This window comes from Sprattus sprattus (assembly GCF_963457725.1).
Source record: "Sprattus sprattus genome assembly, chromosome: 17".
Lineage (NCBI taxonomy): Eukaryota > Metazoa > Chordata > Actinopteri > Clupeiformes > Clupeidae > Sprattus > Sprattus sprattus.
This window is the reverse complement of record NC_137915.1, coordinates 15,509,570-15,529,352: the sequence shown is the minus strand read 5'-3', so window position 1 is coordinate 15,529,352 and position 19,783 is coordinate 15,509,570. Positions and strand designations below refer to the sequence as shown.

Genomic DNA, 19,783 nt, shown 5'->3' with positions numbered 1-19,783 from the left:
GACAAGATGAATCTTGGTCGTACTCATCACTCGGTTAAAACAGCGCCTAAAAGTTGGTATCCGGAGTCTGGATACACTCAATCACTCGGGGTGACATGATACAGTACAGTGATTTGAGGCTTTGTAGTGAGATTCATGAACCATGAACTGGATGTAGGTTCTACACTAAAAGGACAACTGATTCCACATAACACCATACGATAATATGCATTTTACCTTCTCTTTTAGCTTGTGCAATACAGAGTTTGATAGGCATAGAAAAAGAATGAATATATCATGGGACATACAACTCAGTGTAAAAGTGATTATTTATCCCAGTAAAGTAGGGGAACTGAAAGTTACACTAATTGAAATAATAGCTGGTAATATATGACTACAAGATCTGTCTGACTACTGACATGAACATATGCATTCATATACATACACACACAGTAGGCCTATACCCAGTAGCACAGAGATGACTTCTTCCACAGTGACAAAGAGTCAAGCACATTTCTAGAATGTGTGTTCAAACTTTCAGCAATGTCCAGTGATCTTTGTGTAAGCTAACCTGTGGCAGGTGATGGTGGCAGTACAGACATTGGAAGGTCATGACAGCATTGTGGCGGAGTTTGTCTGACTTCAGAAATGAAGGACGATGGACAATTCCATAGGGGGGACTGACTGGCATGTGGCTTGAGGAGGGAGTGAAGTGGCTTCACCAGGAAGTCGAGGGGTTTGTAGTGGTAGCACCCCAGTATTGTGTCAAGATGAATCACTTTTCAGGTGTAAGTTGCCACTGTACGCGTGCAAGTCACACTGGCGTTGTGTCGTTATATTGCACAACAACAGACGTGCTCTACACCTGGCCTTTGGTCTGCTGATGGATCCAGTCTGTGAACTTAGTGACCTGCGTGTAAACTCCTGGACGGTTCTGCCGAGCGCAGCCCTCTCCCCAGCTCACGATCCCGGCCAGAAACCAGCGCCGTCCCTTCTCCACACACACCAGTGGGCCGCCCGAATCACCCTGAACAAACAAACACACACACACACACACACACACACACACACACACACACACACCCACACACACACACACACACACACACGCACACACGTAAACACGATGCATTAACAACTAAACAACTATAAAGGGGGACTATTCAATTTGTGCGCTCACTGGAAACACTTCTAGAAATGAATGATGGTGAACATGAACATGTTGTTGTCCATAGTTGAGCATAGCCCATCAATACAGAGTTTCCACCAGATTTGGTATACACTTGTTCTCAATGTTTCAGTAATCCAGTAAATCTACTGAGCAAGGGATTGGCCCACCCAGCTTCTGCTTACAGCACCTGGTCTTCCCAGTTTGTTTCCCATCTAAGAACTAACCAGGCCCAGCACGGCTTAGCTTGCGAGACCGTCATGATCAGGCGTGCTCATTCTGTTATGGGTGCATAGGTGACTCTTTCTTATGTTTCTCTCTAAGCTTAATTCTATATGCCCTACCACTAAGCCCTGCACAGAGGCATACACATTCATGCATAATCCAAACCAAAAAAACCTAAACAAACAAAAACAATCTAAGAGGGACTGTTCTGTTAGGGTGGTCATCTGAAACATTATTCAGTTCAAATCTGTAAGGCGGTGTTTGCTGTGGTACACCAGCTCTCACACTTATTGGTTTTCATCAGTGTGCTGAAGGGTACATTTAAGTTGTTTGAGTTGTCACCTGACAAGCATCTACGCCTCCTTGCATGTTGCCAGCACAAAGCATTCTGGGAGTGACAGCGTCATCGTACAGCTTGTTGCAAACGTTTCGGTTGATGATGTTCACTGTGGCCTCTTGCAGTAGCGAAGCCAGCTCACCTGATGGGAACGTGGCCAAAATGTTACTACACATCCCTAGAGACAAACCTTACAATCACTTACACACAACTGACAATATAATCTACAAAAACCACCATGTAAAATACAAAAGGACCTTCTATCTCCATTTACTGTTAGTGAAGTAGGTAAAGAATTGGCTTTTAGCACATAGGACAATACACTGAGGTGGCTCTTCCAGCCAGACTGGTCTCAGGAGAGGGATAGCTCCGCACTCAGTGAGAATGACTTTGGGTTGATGTTTATCATCTCTCTGGAGTGACGCTCACTGACGGAGCTTTGACTCACTTCATAAGACACAGACAGGCCACGTGCACACCTTTCCACTTGCTACCTCCCCAATGTAGACCTTTCATGCATACCTTCATTTGACTGTTTTTTAAATATAATATTTGGTTCTCTCTTGCACCTAAGCTACAGGTACACAGGAACACATCTGTGGGTCACACTTTATTTGGATAGTCCGCCTACAGAGACTTTACAGATGGTTTGTTGAATTTCAAGTTCAGTCTTTTGAATTGTTCACTGAACATCACCCTAACCAAATCCAACCTCTAGCCCTAACCTTAAGCATAAGTTGCAGTTAACAGAGTCTGCACAGATAGTTTGTTTATAATTTGAGCATTTGTAGATAGTCTATAGGGGACCTATCTGTGCATATTAGTACACATTTGTAACCCCTGCAGGGTCCCTACCGTCCTCCGTGAGCACCCCCCAGCCCGTCACGAAGCAGCTGGTCCCCGAGGAGAAGGCATGGGTGGGGGAGGGCACACACACAGGCTGTACCAACTCATTGAAGAAGACGGGGGCGCTGATCTCCAGCAGGGCGATGTCGTAGTCGGAGGTGAACTGGTCGTATTGCGGGTGCTGCAGGATGCGGCGGACCTGCCGCGTGGCGGCGGCATTGCTAGCCGTGTTCATGACACGCATACCCATGTAGGCACGCCAGGAGCGGGCGTCAGAGTACCTGTTAACCCCCCCAGGTGAGGCAGGTAAGAATGTGGACAGCCAGTGAGCGCCTACAGACATGCATGCTTGATCATAACAAACATACACACAGACAGACATGCATACAAACATTCAAACTCTTCTACACAAACTCATCACTAGTCATGCACATATGCAACATGGATGCATAGAGCGGCCCCTAGCAGTATGCTAACTTTAAACCAGTGTCTCTCAGTCCTGCTAATGGGGCCCATGCACTGAAACTGAAACTCTCCTCTCTGCTCCTGCTCCAAGCACACCTGATTGAAGGCAGTATAAAAAATGTTCCACTTGTTAAGAAGAAAAGTAAAGTTTATTTAGATAATCACAAGGTCACGAATGTAGAGCGAAGAGGCTTTAAGAGACGAGTTGAGACCCAAAGGAGTAAACAAGCTGCCTCTGGACAAGAGCAGGAAGGAGTTTTGGTCTAAACCAGCAAGATAACTAACTAAAAGGCACGTAAAAGCCCTGCAATCACCAACAACAGCTCAGAACATTTCAGTCGAACCCAAACCATGGAACAACATAGTGCAATACCCTTGGCAGCTAGAGGGAACCACAGGTGTGTTTTTATGTCTTTCAAATTACCATGTACCATCAAAATGAATTTCAAGACGATACCAAAAAAAATGTCCTATGAAAATAAACCACAAAAAATGGTTCATTCCTACACAGTATTGCTTTAAGCAGTAGCAAAGGGGTTCATTCCTACACAGTATTGCTTTAAGCAATTGCTTTAAGCAATCCAAACCATGCATCTCCTCACTTGATGGCGTCCGAGTCCTGGAAGCAGTGTGCTGCGGAGAGCAGCCAGCGGCTGGAGACCAGCGAGGCGCCGCACACGTGTCCGTAGCGCTCCATCTGCAGGCTCACCTGCCAGGGCCACGAGCCTGTCTGAGCATCCGCACCACCCACGATCTTCGCCTTCTTCCTGGGACGTGTGCCGCAGACTGCAGCCAGAGAGAAGGGAGACGGAGGGAGGAGTGGAGAGAGAGGAGTAGATGGAGAAGAATTAAATTGTAATTAAATAGTGCCCAAATAATCAAATTGTCTCAAGGTGCTTTGCAGGGCCCAGGGCCTGAACCCCTTTAGAGCAAGCACAATGGCGACTGGGGCAAGGAAAAACTCCCTGCTGATCAGGAAGAGACCTTAAGCAGAACCGCAACACATAAGGGGGGGGACCATCTGCTTAGAGCCGGCCAGGTAGAGATAAATAAGGGGCTTGTGGCAGAAGGGGAAGGTGGAGAACAGGGGGGAGGGCAATCAGGAACATGGCAGATGAAATCACACACGTATCAGGATGAGCATGCAAAATTGATAGAGGATAAGGTGGGGAGAGAGCATTTAAGTATTCAAGAACAGCTTAGTGGGTATGCAGTGTGCTCATGAGGTTACTATTACTATTACAAGGGTAAGAAGGGTAATGGAACAGAAAACTTCGAAGGTGGCAATTATACTAGCACAGAGTATGGGGTAGAATAAGTGCATGACAGTGTGGAGGGGGTGGGCAGGTGTAGGCTGAGGGTTTCTACAAGTAGATCAGGTGGCGAGACTACAGTAGCATCCCACAGCGGAGATGTGTGGAGAGACTAGGAGGGGAGGAAAGAGGCAAAGTCAGTGGGTAGAGTTTGTGTATATGTACTTAATGGATATGGTGATGACGAACAATGTTTCCACAGCCATCAGCATTAACAGGGTCAAACCAAAATATGCTTTTACATCCTGAGGAGGAAGGGAGTGGGAAGTGGAGTAAAGAGAAGTGGATGGAGTAAAAGCAAGGGAGGGGTCAGAGGAGTGGAGGATTGGAGGGAGTAAAAGCAAGGGGTGGGGGGGGAGTGGATAAGTGAAAGAGGAGGAGTGAGTGAAGAGTAAAACATGGAGTAAAGTGAGAGAAGGTGAGTGAGGGAAGTGAAGATGAAGATGAAGGAGGGGCGAGGAGAAGGAACAAGGCTTTGACAGAAAAAGAATGACACAAACCACTTAGATAAACTGATATTTTAAAGTCCGTGCAAATTGGCCATTCCCTGGCAGCCATTCAACTGACATGTTTATCCAAAGTGATTTCTGACACAGTGACTTTATAAACCATGTTATATAGATAGGCCTACTTAAAGTATATTGAACTCAAGACTTTGTGCCATATTTAAAATTACTATTCAGTACATGTCTTCGAGAATATCAAGATAGGCTTTACAAAGGCAAAAAATATATATGCGTTTATTTGAAATGGAAAAATGCGGAGTGTCCGCACTATTTGATCTAAGCTACTGAGTCTGGTTATGAAGGTGTCAAGTCTGGTTATGAAGATGTTGAGTCTGGTTATGAAGGTGTTGAGTCTGGTTATGAAGGTGTTGAGTCTGGTTATGAAGGTGCTAAGTCTGGTTATGAAGGTGCTAAGTCTGGTTATGAAGGTGTTGAGTCTGGTTATGAAGGTGCTAGGGATGCAACGGTTTTCGGTATTTTATCGAACCGTTCGGTTCGCCCTGTTCGGTTCGGTTGACCCAGGTGAACCGCGATATTACGGTATGGGTGACATTAAACTTTTAATTTAATATGTGGTTATAATGAATGCACGCATGTATTGGGCGATAGCCATGACTGCTTGGGACCCAGGGGACTGAGTTCTGCGCTCCACAACCATGCAACAACCAATCAGAATTGTACTGACTTTCCCAAGAGCCAATCAGCGCTCTGAATGCAGACGCTGGAGATCCATATGAGGAGAAACGAAACTTTCCCTGTGCAGCACGATCATGGCGAGTCATCAAGAAACGGAGAGAAGAAAATTTGAAGGCATCGTCATCTTACAAATCAGCTGTATGGGAACATTTTGGGTTCAGTGTGGAGTATGATGACAAAGGGAAAAAGATCGTCAGCAAGCGAGGCACGGTGTGCAAGCATTGCTTTACTACGATCGCCTACTCCACAGGTAATACATCCAACATGTTGCCACTTGACCCGTCATCACCCGGCTGTAACTCTAAGTGGAGCAGCACGGTTTGTCGCCGAAAACACAACCATCCATTGCTGCAGCATTTCAGCAACAATATGCTTATAATTCCGAAAAACACAAGGCAATATCCAACTCAATGGGCGTCTTCATAGGGAAAGACATGCAGCCCTATTCAGTAGTTTTAGGCACGGGATTCCGTCAAATGATAAAGACCATTGATCCTCGTTTTAATATCCTCTCCCGCACGCATTTCAGCAGCAAAATAATTCCAGAAGTGTATGAAGTGACTAGGAGAGAGGAGGTTTGTTCTGTTGTTCTTTAAGGGTGTATTTATAACAGTTAAGTATTTTCTAGGGTTTAAGTGTGTGAATGACAATGTTTGTTGTTTGAGTTTATTGAATAATGTCAATGTTTACATTTCACATTACTTTACAGTATACTGCACTTTACTATTTTTAATATTGCCTGTTTTTGACAGAAGGCCAGAATAGTGTTCCTTGTTTAAAATACATTTTGTGATTTGACTTAATATGTGCCCTTTTTACATTTAATTGCATCTTGCATTGTCTCTGCAAGTGTGAGTAGAAGCACCTTGTTGACTTAAAATAGAAAAGACAAATATAACCTAATGCGTGTTAGCGGCAGGATAATATTGATATATCGAAACCGAACCGTTACCGTGGCCCAAAAACCGTGATACAAACCGAACCGTGGCCACACTGTACCGTTGCATCCCTAGAAGGTGCTAAGTCTGGTTATGAAGATGTTGAGTCTGGTTATGAAGGTGTAGAGTGTGGTTATGAAGGTGCTAAGTCTGGTTATGAAGGTGTTGAGTCTGGTTAAGAAGGTGTTCAGTCTGGTTATGAAGGTGCTAAGTCTGGTTATGAAGGTGCTAAGTCTGGTTTAGAAGGTACTGAGTCTGGTTTGAAGGTACTGAGTCTGGTTTGAAGGTACTGAGTCTGGTTTGAAGCTGATTCTGTCTGGTGGACTCACCACAGCGCATCTCGTCAGAGCCGTCTTTGCAGTCTTTGACCCCGTCACACTCTGGGTTCATCTTATTCACACACTTCCCATTGGAACACTTGAAGGATGAAGGGGAGCAGCCTTTATGGACTGGGAAACAAGAGAAATTGTTTATTGAAGACTTTAAGGTGTGTGTGTGTGTCTGTCTAAGGTGTGTGTGTGTGTGTGTGGGGGGGCGTGATTATGTGTGTGTGGTGCGTGTATGAGCATGTGGTGTGTGGCCTGTGTGTGGGTGTGTATAGGTCTGTGTGGGTGTGTATATGTGTGTGTGTATGTCTCTGTGTGTGGGTGTGTATATATGTGTGTGTATGTCTCTGTGTGTGGGTGTGTATGTCTGTGTGTGTGTGTGTGGGGGGGGGGGGGGTGTATGTCTGTGTGTGGGTGTGTGAAGGTCTGTGTGGGTGTGTGGGTGTGTGTGTATATGTGTGTGTGTAGGTCTCTGTGTGGGGGTGTGTATGTCTGTGTGTGTGGGTGTGTGCATGTGTGTGTGTGTGGGTCTCTGTGTGTGTGTGTGTATGTGTGTGTGTGTTTGTAAATGCGTGTGGGAATGTGTGTTTGTCTGAGGCACTCACATGATCTGGTGCAGTTGAGCTCATCGCTCCTGTCCTTGCAGTCTATCACTCCGTCACAGACTGAGGCCTTTGTGATACACACCTTATTGGGACACATGTGGTAGCACTTCCCTGCTAAAAGATGAACAAAAATAGTTATGCTATGAGTCTTTTTTTCTTTGACAGGGAAACACACACACAAACATGCAATAATAGCCACGTATACAACCCTGTTATAGTCAGCTCAGTGTCCATGTGTACAACCCTGTTATGACAGCTCAGTGCCCGCGTTTACAACACTGTTATTACAGCTCAGCTCTCTCTTGAAAAAACCTCCCTGCTATTAAAGAAGGTGAAGAACACTTGAGCACAGAAGATGGCGGGGAAAGTACCATTTTGGATAAAAGCAGCTGGTAGAAGAATACATGTAATTTAAAGCTCAGGTAGTAACTCAGGTAACTCAGGTAGTAACTCATGTGGTAACTCATGCATGTGGTAGCCCTGGTAACTCAGGTAGTAACTCAGGTAACTCAGGTGGTAGCTCAGCTAGTAACTCAGGTAGTAACTCAGGTAACTCAGGTAGTAACTCAGGTAGTGTGCTTACCACAGTTGTTGTTCTCCTCGCTGCTTTCTCCACAGCCTGCCTGTGAGCCACACTGACTGCCGTGAGGTTTGCACTGCCCATTCCCACAGTACACCTCCCCTGGCCTGCAGTTGGCTGCAGCGATAAGAAGAAGAAGAAGGAAAGAACTACCATAAATATATCAGAAATATCATATATTTTTCACACTGTTTTTCTGTGTTTTTCCAACTTTGACTTACATGCCCATTCCTCCTGCACCCACAGAATTATATTGATCTACTTATATCCTTGGCTCAGGTTACATTTTTTCTTTTTTCTTTTTCTTACAATGGCTTTCCCTTCTATTACCACGGTTATTTGTAAAGTGTTGAAGCATGACACACTAGACCACAAACCTGGCACTTTCAAACGTTTGTCCCTTAGAGAGCGTTTTTTGAAAAGTTATGCTTTCGGTGGCGGAAAACACTGTTTTAGCATGGACATAAGGGCTTAAACGGAGATATAATCATGTGTTTGGAAATGTGTCCAGGTAAGTGTGGTCAGGACCTGACTGGCACGTTCCTGACCCACATGGATAAGGCCTACATCTGGTCCAATGTGTACTGCTACCCGGGTGATGTTGAAAGATGGAGTGTGTGTTCTCACAGGTACTCACAACACTTTGTCTCATCCCGCCCGTCTGTGCAGTCCTTCTCCCCATCACACACCTTCTTCAGGGGGATACACTGGCCATCACCACAGCGAAACTGTCTAGGACAGGCTGAGAGAAACACACACACAAATACACACATATGCCCATTAATATCAAAGATCTGAACAACTTAATACCACACTCACCCACTGACCCACCTCCGTGATCTTACTGTAAGGAACCACTTTTCCCGACCGACGACGGAACTGGGAGTGGGTGAAGGTGTCTGCGTGTTCGTCTTTCTATGCTTTGCTGAAAACAATAATATTTTATTAAATATATTTTATCAACAATATTTTATTAAAGGACCCTGTCTTGGTAAACTTAATTAATCTGACTCCACTCAATTTAGGTCCTCAGCCTTAGTCCCTGTTTTTTTTTTCTATATTGCAACCCGTTAAGTAGGCTGACCTAGGGTCATTTCTTTTGGATGCCTACAATCAGACAAAGGGTAGAGAAAAGAACATCAGCACAGGTGTGGGAAAAGTCAGCCTAGTGGAATAATGCCGTTCAGGAATGTTTTTAGAGGCATAATCTGTGGACAACGGACCCACACCTAATGAGTAATTGTAACTAGAAATAACATGCAACTTAGAGCCTTACATAACATATTCACCAATGCTGCACACACTCACTGATGCCTGCAAAAAAAGCCTTTGGACACTCTTGCTCAACACACTCAAACAGAGTCACTATTTATTGAGCAACTTGATTGCATGAATCATCATTCCTCCAAAAGCAAAAATGGCAAACATTGCAGATAAACAACTATATCAACAGACACTTGACCGTAAGCAAACCATTCTACCTGGTGCTGCTGTTAGCATCTTTGCCTTACAATCGGGGCACACCACCAGTTCTCATTCAGAGTCTGGATCCTGATAAACACGCACATTTACCAGACTCAGGGCCAGCTGAGATTGCGTACATTTCTTAGGAATCGATTGAGGCCTGAACCCTAGAGAGCAAGCACGAGGCAGCAAAGGCATGGAAAAGCTCCCTTTAACCGGACGAAATGATGAGCAGAACCTGTCTCAAAAGGAGGGGCCCCTCTGTTAGATCTGACCCAGTGGCCTCCACCTTCTGGGACACTTCCGCAAAGGTGCTGGCCTTGAGACCAGCAGCCAGACAGTTCACAAAGACATGACCCATGAACCTTTCAAAAGCTGGCCCTGATTGTGTAAGTGAAGCCCTGTGGTGGGTCCCCCCTGGTGGTGGTGAAAGGCGGGGCGGCGCTAGTGCTGAGGGCTGTCGGAGGAGCACTCACTGGTCTCCGGGGAGAAGGCACGGAACAGCAGCTGAAAGCCCCTGTGGGTCAAGGACTCGTCCGAGCGAAAGTGCAGCAACACCGGGGATGAGTAGATCCTCTTCCTGCTGCTGTCCACGATGGGGTTGCACAGCCTGAGAGGTGGAAACATAGCACATCGACACACACACACACACACACACACATACACATACACATGCACACACATAAGCACACGTACACACACAAACATATACCCACACAATTGACGGACAGAAGTGGACACATAAGCAGACGTATTTTCATAACAGCACACATTCAGACACAAACCTGTGGAAGTGCATACACTCAAACACACAAACACTCAATCATTGAGAACATTCCTGCACACTACAAACTCATGCAGATGACTGCTAAGCAATGTGGATGACACCAATGCCAGAGTGAAGCCGCAGAGATAAAAATCGAACTCACCGGACCCCATTGATTTCCAGCCAGTCTTTTTCACAGGCCCTGGAGGTTGGCGAATCCTGAATGTCCAGCATCACAATGGTTATGGAGAGCAGGTAACCAGGGAACGGCGTCTGACAAAGAAGCAAGACGGGCGAAAAACAAGATTTAGCCTCAGCGTTGAAAAAGAAGGGAATGTAGCGACACGGCCTGGGACAAGGCCCTCACAATGCCTCCAGGTCATTATCAAAGGATGGGCTTTGTGCTGTTTTTAAATGGCTGACTGTACGATGCATATTGATACTCGCACAAACACACAGAGAATTAGGCTGTTGAGGTGCAAATTAATTATTTCAAAGATAAAGATCAGGTATTGAGCAAAGCGACAGTGACACCTTGCAGTGATCAAGAATCAAACCCGGGTCATCCGTTTAGAGGGCAGCGACCCTTACCACTGCTCCACCACGCCCTATAGTGAAAGGTTCACAGTCCTTCTTCAGCAGACTCCTGTACTTCCTGTGTCCCACCTCTCTCTACTTCAGCCATACTGAAATAGTAAAGTCACCACGTAATTACAACGCCCTTGTTATTAATCGGTAGAACGGACAAATCCAGATTCTGCATCATTATCTCCTTTTCAGATGAGTTTATCGTTTATCGTTTACTCGTGACTCAGGGTTCTGTAAGCTCTCAGAGGATTGAGAACCCTGGGATGAGTGAATATCTGAGGGAGGCAATGGCCCTGGAGGGCCCCTCTGGATTCGGAGCTTGGCCCTCTGAAGGACAGTAAGCCTTTACCTCTGTTCTCACCTATCCTCGCCCTCAGTTTCCAGTTCCACTACAATGCTATATGGTCATACAGCTATATGGTTTTCAGTTCCCCTACAGTACTATGGGGCCCTATGGCTATACGATTACCAGTTTCTCTCGAGGGTTATAAGGTTATACACTTTCATTGTAAAAAAAAACTCTGTCAAATTTGAGATGGTAAGATTTGACTATTTTATAATATCTGACGAATTGAGAGGGAATGTCGTATTTGATTTCTCGTGCTCACCCTCAGTTTCCAGCTGCAGTCCATGTTTGGTGCGTAGTTGGATGGGAAATAGGGCGAGGTCAGGGAGCCGTTCCATGATGAGATGAAGCCTCCACATTCTAGACACGAGCACAAACAAGCACAGGTGACAGATTACATAGGACACAAAAGCTGGGTCTGTAAAACAAAAGAAGAGATGACTAATGAGAAAAGAAACTGATATTAGAAGGAGGATAGCATCTCTAAGGAAAAAGTGTTAGAGATACACTGTCGATAACTTGAAGCTGTTGAAAAATAAATTGAACTTCTGCATTTGTTTAGAATTTCTTGCTCATTGATCAGAACTGGAACACTCTCTTCCAATATACAAGTGTTCATATATGTATGAACGCTATTCACCTTACCTGAGCTTATGATTTGGCTCATACAGCTCATAAACGATCAGACTGCATCTGGGGTAATTGATAGTGATTAAGATTTACAGAATATACGTCTGCTTGAGTCTGACTGAATATGATTCTCTTTATGATTATACTGTAAGTTCTTAAACTGATTATCTCCCAATCATGATTTCACACTACTTCAGCTGTCCAGATGGACACATACACACACACCTTCTTTAGGTATGGCCTGGAAATAGGCTTTGAAGATGGCTCCATGCCGTTGTCGACTGAAAGAGAAAGTGACCAGCATGACATTTCCAGACGAGGTCAGCTTCATCACCGGGGAGGAACTGGACACTGGCAGGCCACACCACCTGCAACGCAACACAACATGTTACATGCCATCCCATGAACGCAACACAACATGTTACATGCCATCCCATGAACGCAACACAACATGTTACATGCCATCCCATGAACGCAACACAACATGTTACATGACATCCCATGAAAACAACACAACATGTTACAGGACATCCCATAAACGCAACACAACATGTTACATGACATCCCATGAACGCAACACAACATGTTAAATGACATCCCAAAAACACAACGCACACAGCAGCGTGTGAGAGGTGTGGAAAACCTGCAGAGACTGTCCATTTAACAGGGATAACGCTCAAATGTCACAGGCATGGCCTTGGACTGTGTAGAGCACTTATACATATGAGGTTGTATAAATACATAACATTGATATTGAATTAAATAGCACATTATTAGAGATCACTCACTGTGCCCATTATCCATGTGCAGGCATGGAGTCCTCAATGCTAGAATGCAGTTTGCATATTGAAATTACTTAGAGAATAGTACGCAAGAGAGAGTGGTTTATTAAAAATACACCTGGTGCCCATGACATGCAGGGCCCTATTCCGTGCAGCCAGGGTTAGCAGGGGGTTTAAGGGGCCCTGGCTTTACAACACAGGCTGGGAGCCATGAAATCAGCCACGGAATCCCCCGATTAATGCTTCAAACCTCTGTGCTATTTCAGCTTCTCTTGCTACATCACACAAAATACCCCTGTATTAAACCTCTTGTGTCTTCCTGACATTAACCCGAGTTATTCCTGCTCGTGTCTACCTGGCAATAATTTGTGTTGTGTGCAGCTATTCTCTCTTTACACATTTTCACATTCTAGCATCTCTATCTTTTTTTTTGGGGGGGGGGGTCTTTTCTCTCTCTTTCTCAACACCCTCTCATGTCTACCTTCTGAAGATCTGTGTTATATACTCTTATGTCTACCAGGCGATGATGTGTGTTATATTCTCTTATGTCTACCAGGCGATGATGTGTGTTATATTCTCTTATATCTACCAGGCGATCATGTATGTTATATTATCTTATGACTACCAGTGTGTTTTACACCCTTTACCAGGCGATCATGTGTGTTATACCCTCTTATATCTACCATGCGATGATTATGTCTACCTGGCGATCATTTTGTTCTGTAGCGGGAGCAGGAAGTCGAAGGCGGAGAGCTTGTGTGCAGAGCAGCTGCCGGGCGTGGCCCCCTGCAGGGTGAGGACCACCAGTCGCACCACGTGACCTGAGGGGACCCGCAGCCTCCACTGGTAGTACGGCTTCTTGGGGCTCACCAGACTCAGGGTGCGGTTGTTGCCATACTTAGCGTACAGGTCAAAGGACATCGCTGCAGAGACAAGGTGAAGGAGAATTGAGCTTGAGTGAAACAAGGGTGAGAAAGAAGGAAAGAATTGGGGAATTAACAAGAAAAGGGGGAGAAAAGGGAAAGACAAAGAAAAAAAAGAGAACAAATACATAAAAAAGGGAAAGTAGAAAAAAAGAATGAATGAATAGATGAATTAATTAATTAATTAATTAATAGATTAATTAATAGGTGAATGAATAAATGAATAAATGAAGGAATGAAGGAATGATTGAATAGATGAATGAATGAATGAATGAATGAATAAATGGAAGACTGTGAAATTAAAAGACAGAGAAAAGAGGAAATAGTTGTTCCAGTTGGCCTTTTCTGACCTTGGTGACCCATCTGCCACTTTCCACTCTGCAGAGAATTCGGATTCTTGATTTTGTCTGCCTTGTCATCAGAGTCATCATCATCATCGTCATCATCCAGACCTAAACACACACGCACACGCACACGTACACGCACACACACAAACACACACACACACACACACACACACACACACACACACACACACACACGCACACACACACATACACACACACATACAGAAAGTTCCCTGCACAAGTTATTTCACAAGTAACAGCTGAATCACTCAGTTTAACATGCTCAACAGCTCTGGGAACCACAACTAAAATAAGAACTTCTTCTGTACTGTATGTTTTAAGGAACAAAAGATTCTGCTAAAGGATTACCGCAATAAATGACTCACTAAATGACTAATGCAATATGAAGGAACAGGGAGGTCATGATCACGTTGAATCACTGATCAGGATCATGGTGTATTACTGTGGGGGAAGTAGTACCAAGAGGTTGGAAAGGACAACAGTGGAACCCTCAGTGGAGTGAGGGGTAACTCTTTATTTGCACAGTCCGCCTAGACGCACAGAGACTTTACAGATGGTTTGTTGAAATTCAAGTTTAGTCTTTTGAAATAGTTTACTGAACATCACCCCAACCAAACCCAACCCCTAGCCCTAACCTTAACCATAAATTGTAGTTAACAGAGTTTCAACAGATGGTGTGTTAATAATCTGAGCATCAGTAGATAGTCTATAGGGGACAAATACATAAAGTGTGTTTATAATCTGAGCATCTGTAGATAGTCTATAGGGGACAAATACATAAAGTGTGTTTATAATCTGAGCATCTGTAGATAGTCTATAGGGGACAAATACATAAAGTGTGTTTATAATCTGAGCATCTGTAGATAGTCTATAGGGGACAAATACATAAAGTGTGTTTATAATCTGAGCATCTGTAGATAGTGTATAGCAAACCATCCAAATAAAGTGTGTTTATAATCTGAGCATCAGTAGATAGTCTATAGGGGACCATCTAAATGAAGTATGTTTATAATCTGAGCATCTGCAGCTAGTCTAAAGGGGACAAATACATAAAGTGTGTTTATAATCTGAGCATCTGTAGATAGTCCATAGGGGACTATCAAAATAAAGTATGACTGCATGTGTGGAGGACAGAGAGTGGACAGCTGACCCAGCAGTGAGAGTGTGTCCTCTTCCTTGTCCAGGTAGTACCGCTGCTCATTCCTGTTGTACAAGAACTTGTTGGTGAAGGGTAGTCGTCGCTGCAACCTGTCCGGCTTGGAATTCTGTATCTCCAAGGCAACAGTTGCTGGGGCGGAGAACTTGCTCACGTAGAACACGTTGAGCCCATCTGATCCTTCACTGTCAGTAGACCCGTACACACACACACACACACACACACACACACACACACACACACACACACACACACACACACACACACACACACACACAAACACACACACACACACACACAAACACACACACACAAACACACACACACACACACACACACAAACACACACACACGCACACACATACACAAATACACACATATTCTTTAACAGAAAGACATGAAAGTGAAAGTGAAAGTCCTCTCTATGGCAGAGGTGGCGTAGACACACACACTCTACTCTATGACTAAACATGAATCACGCCGTTATTCGTGGCGTAGTAAAATACTTTTTCCAATGAATACATCCTTGACTAAAGAGTGTCCAAACAATAAACCCTCACTGTCTGTGATGCCCTTCTTCCAAGAAGCAGTTTCACGATGCCCGCACCTTAGTTACGTAACACTTTTAGCATCATTTCAAAAGCATTTCAGAAAGACCAAGGCAAAGGATAATGTATAAAATTAAACTGTTCATTTACTGAAACAACATTATTGAAGTCCATTTGAGTCAATTTCCTCCTCATACCTAGAAATGTCTGATCAGTTGTCTAGATTGGTTTGGGTGAAAGGCACTCACCTGAAGGCAATAATTCCTGAGCGCTTGTAGTAGGACATCCATTGGGTTGAGTCATATAGTTCTGAAAACTGACAAGAAACACTTTTCAAAATCCTCCAAGTGCAACACAATCCAACAAAAGTAGAGTTTGGAAAAAAATAAATATACAGTATAAATATATATATTTTTTTTAAACGGGTTAATATCTTAATCCCAAAGTCCCTGAGTTCAGGCCACCTTAATAAGCAGGAACAAGCATGTTGTGGATAATGCCGGCCAACTGTTGCTGCCATTGTTGTTACAGACTGAACATAAATTACTCAGGAGGTTATTAATGTGTAATTATGGTTCTATTGAATTTAACAGTTGGGACAATTTCCTCCGACAAGCCTTAAGAGGAGATAAGCTGTTTCCCATGCCATAGCGTAGGTCTCTCTAAAACATGCTTGCCTAGTGCAGTTTATCTTGAGAGAACTACAACTCCCAGCTATGACCTAAACGTCAGACCCGTGGCCAATGTACACACTACTCATCACTGACTCTTTTCCTCTTTTTCTCTCTCTCTTCCTTTTTCTTTTCACCCTTTCTCAATCCTTCATTCCATCACTCTCTGTTTCTGTATGACAGTACCCAACTGATGATAAAGCAGATGACTATTTAATCCTGATCCTGACTCATCCTGAGTGCCTGAGCACACGGCCCCATTACACAGACCTGGATAGAGATAAAGATGTCCTTTTTATCATAAGCATTTGTCCCTTAGACAGATATGTGGCATGTCCTGGCTCTGTTGAAGTCCTCTTTTCATTTATCCATGTCTGTCTCTACCACTCTCGCTGTTCTCACACTCTTCAGGACTATTATTTGTCTCTCTCTCTCTCCATCTCTTGTCTTAGGAGTTGGTTTGAGGATGGTGTGGTAAACTTTGGTATATAATGACTCACTAATATTTTATTTAAGATACTCTGTATGACTCAGTCTTTCCTGTTTCTTTCTTCTACCCATTCCTCTCTCTCTCTCTCTCGGCTAGAGTTGGTTTGAGGATGATGTGGTAGTTTTTGGTATGTGTTATGCATATAACGCAAAGATTCGCTGAATGAAGTCTCTGTTTTAACGTGCCCTCTTATCTGCTCTCTCTCTCATTTCCCTCTATCTCTCTCGCTGACCCTCTCCCTCCCTCTCTCTTCTGATCACTCTCCCTCTCTCCCTCCCTCTCTCTCTCCCTCTCTGTCACTCTCTTTCTCTCCGTCCCGCCCTCTTCAGCCCCCCCTGTCACATTCTATTTCTCTCCCTCTCTCTGACCTACTCTCCTGCTGAGTGCTGCAGTACTGGGGATCCTCCACTGAGTGTCTGACTGTGTCTCCCTCCTGAGGGTCCCCCAGCAGACAATGTTTTTATTGAGGAGCTGCTCTTCCTCTCACTCTCACTCTATCCCTCCCTCTCTTTTTCTTTCTCTGCCTCCCTCTGTCCACCCGGACACCGGCTCGCCTCACTCCCTCGCTCCACTCACAAACGCCGGTCTTGTCCTCGGCCCTGAAAAGCGCCGCTCCCCCGGGGCCCCGTGGCGCTCAGTGCAGAGCCTCAGAGAAGCACGGGGGGCTCCGGTTACAGCCCGCTTTACATCCAGGAGGGGCCTGAGAGGGGCCCCTGTCTGACAGTGATCGCAGTGAACGCAAGGGCCTGTGGTTAGATGGTTAAAACCTGCTTTACATTTCAAAACGCAACAATGAAGAGGGGCAGGAGTTTGTGTGTCTGGGGAGGTGTGGAGAGGGTTGGGGCGGGAATGGGGGGGGGGGGGGGGGGGGGGATGGGGACAACAGAACACAGAGCAGGGGCCCCCATGATTTTGGTAGCCACCCTTATGCCCCCACAAGCGTCTAATGTGTCAGAGGGTAGTGGAGCTCTAGAGTGGCCACAAGAGAGCTGGGCATTCCAGGGAGACCCCTGAGAAAGAGAGAGAGAGGGAGCGAGAGAGAGGGAAAGAGAGAAGGAGAGAGAGAGCGAGAGAGAGGGCCACAGAGGAAGAGGGAAATAGAGCGAGGGAGGGAAGGAGAGAGAGAAAGACAGTGAGAAAAAGAAAACAGGAATAGAGAGAAAGGTAAAGAATGCAAGACTGAAAGAGAGCGAGATGGGAATCAGCATGAGTCTCTGTACCATACATCTCACACTCACACAGTGAGCGAGATGCGGTTACGGTAATTCACTTACGTAATAGCTCAGAGCCTGAGACTGGGCACGGAACTGTGGGGAGGATGGCTCGGCCAGCTCCGGTGAGAAAGTGAGGTTGGGGAACTCCACGGTGCCTCCCAGGTAGAACACAGAGGGACGCGGCGCTGCCGAGGGCACGGTGCCAGGCATGTGACCAAAGTGGCATACACACCACAGGGACATAAAGAAAGCCATTGAAGAGGGACACAAGTGGTGTGTTAGAGCTGAGAGGTGTGGCATTAAGTGCACATATAGGTGGTATAAGCGCAAGCAACAGAGCAGAAATACACACTGTATACACACACACCCACACCCACAACCAAACACACGCACACCCACGGGAAACATTATCACCATGGCACAGACTTTACAAGTAAGCTGTTCAGAAGATGTGAACTTAAATGCAGATGTTAAGTGTAAGAGTGGAGGATGCACTGGATGCAAACACACACACACACACACACACACACACACACACACACACACACACACACACACACACACACACACACACACACACACACACACATGCATGCACACATAGACACAGACAAAAATGTTAATCATCAAGATAAAACATACAGTCCACAGGAATGTCACATTTAAACACACACACATACATTTCTCCCTATCTCTCGCACACGCACACATACTAACACAAAAACACACAGCACCAGATCAGTAACATGCATCCAATCCCCCTTAAATGCTCTACTCCCCAGGGAAGCAGGACAAACTCACATGCACAGAAGTAGAGAATCAGTGAGATGGCCGCGCTGAGAGGGACAAGGGACGTAACCACCAGAGCCCACCTCCTGCACCCCCCACAGGTAGACGCCGCCGCGACCCCGGGGACTTTGCTGTCTGTCCTGGCCGATGCGGCAACTGTCGCAGCATCAGACAACTGGGTGGGCTCAATCTTAGCACCCTGCCAAACAGACCGTCAAAAACACGGCCTCATTCATACTGGTATCCTCCATATTAACATATCACTAAGCGGATTCCCTGATGTTTCATTTAACACAATTTTACAGTTTTGTCATGACCTACAAAAGGTTAATAACCGCTTATTTCTTCACTAATACTCTGTAACACGCAATTATATAATAATTAATTATTTTTCATTGGAAACTATGGCGAGAGAAACCCCGCATCCCTGCAGGATTTCCCCCGCAGAGAAACACAAAGACTTACAGGAGGGTCTCTTTTCCCACGGTCCTTCGCAGCGGTGGCACTACTCAATCGAGCGCCGCACTTTGACAAGGGCATTCATGTAGGCGAGAACCAAATACTAAGACCTACATTCAGACAGTGGCGAGCCGCATTGGCAATTAAGAAGAATTAGCCGACCGAGGCTCTCAAGAGCAGCCAGGATGAGATGATGCTCAAAGCAATAAAAACGGGGGGAAAACTACCATGCTATGCAAATTAACTTTTTCTCAAGTCAAGATGTTTCACAGTAACTGTCTGTTCAACACTCCTCTGGTTAATGTGAAAATGCATCGTCTTTAGCTCACTTTTCGTTTGAGCTCTCTTTAAGAGATGTAATGCAACAGCCTTCCTTACCTGTGCAGGTGTATTTCCAGTGAGACCGTGTCCATTGCCTGATACACTGTAAACTTCGCAACTTCTGTTTTTTGGATAAGTTATCATGGCACGGTCCCGTGTGGCTCCCTCGCTGTGATATGCAACGGTACCTCGGGCATAGAAATTACGCAGAAAAACCCGGGCGATCGCTCCTTTGATTCTCAGAGAAACCCGACCTGAGCGGGTCTAGAGCGGTGAGCATTCAC

The 19,783-nt window shown here is 45.2% G+C and overlaps 1 protein-coding gene across 1 annotated transcript; it reads right to left on the bottom strand.

The window, feature by feature from the left end:
- Positions 1–838: 838 nt before the first annotated feature.
- LOC308378131 (suppressor of tumorigenicity 14 protein homolog) lies at positions 839–19,658 on the bottom strand (the record flags this gene model as incomplete). Its single annotated transcript, XM_080854962.1, has 19 exons — positions 19,557–19,658; positions 18,732–18,918; positions 17,991–18,115; positions 15,804–15,871; positions 15,002–15,192; positions 13,834–13,935; positions 13,264–13,483; positions 12,004–12,146; positions 11,411–11,508; positions 10,378–10,487; positions 9,925–10,058; positions 8,622–8,726; positions 7,988–8,101; positions 7,405–7,518; positions 6,803–6,922; positions 3,623–3,806; positions 2,565–2,836; positions 1,715–1,851; positions 839–1,006 (listed from the first exon to the last, which is right to left on the bottom strand). The coding sequence occupies exons 1-19, from the start codon at positions 19,641–19,643 to the stop codon at positions 839–841; spliced, it is 2,679 nt and encodes an 892-aa protein (XP_080711088.1). The 5' UTR covers positions 19,644–19,658.
- Between the last annotated feature and the right edge of the window lie 125 nt (positions 19,659–19,783).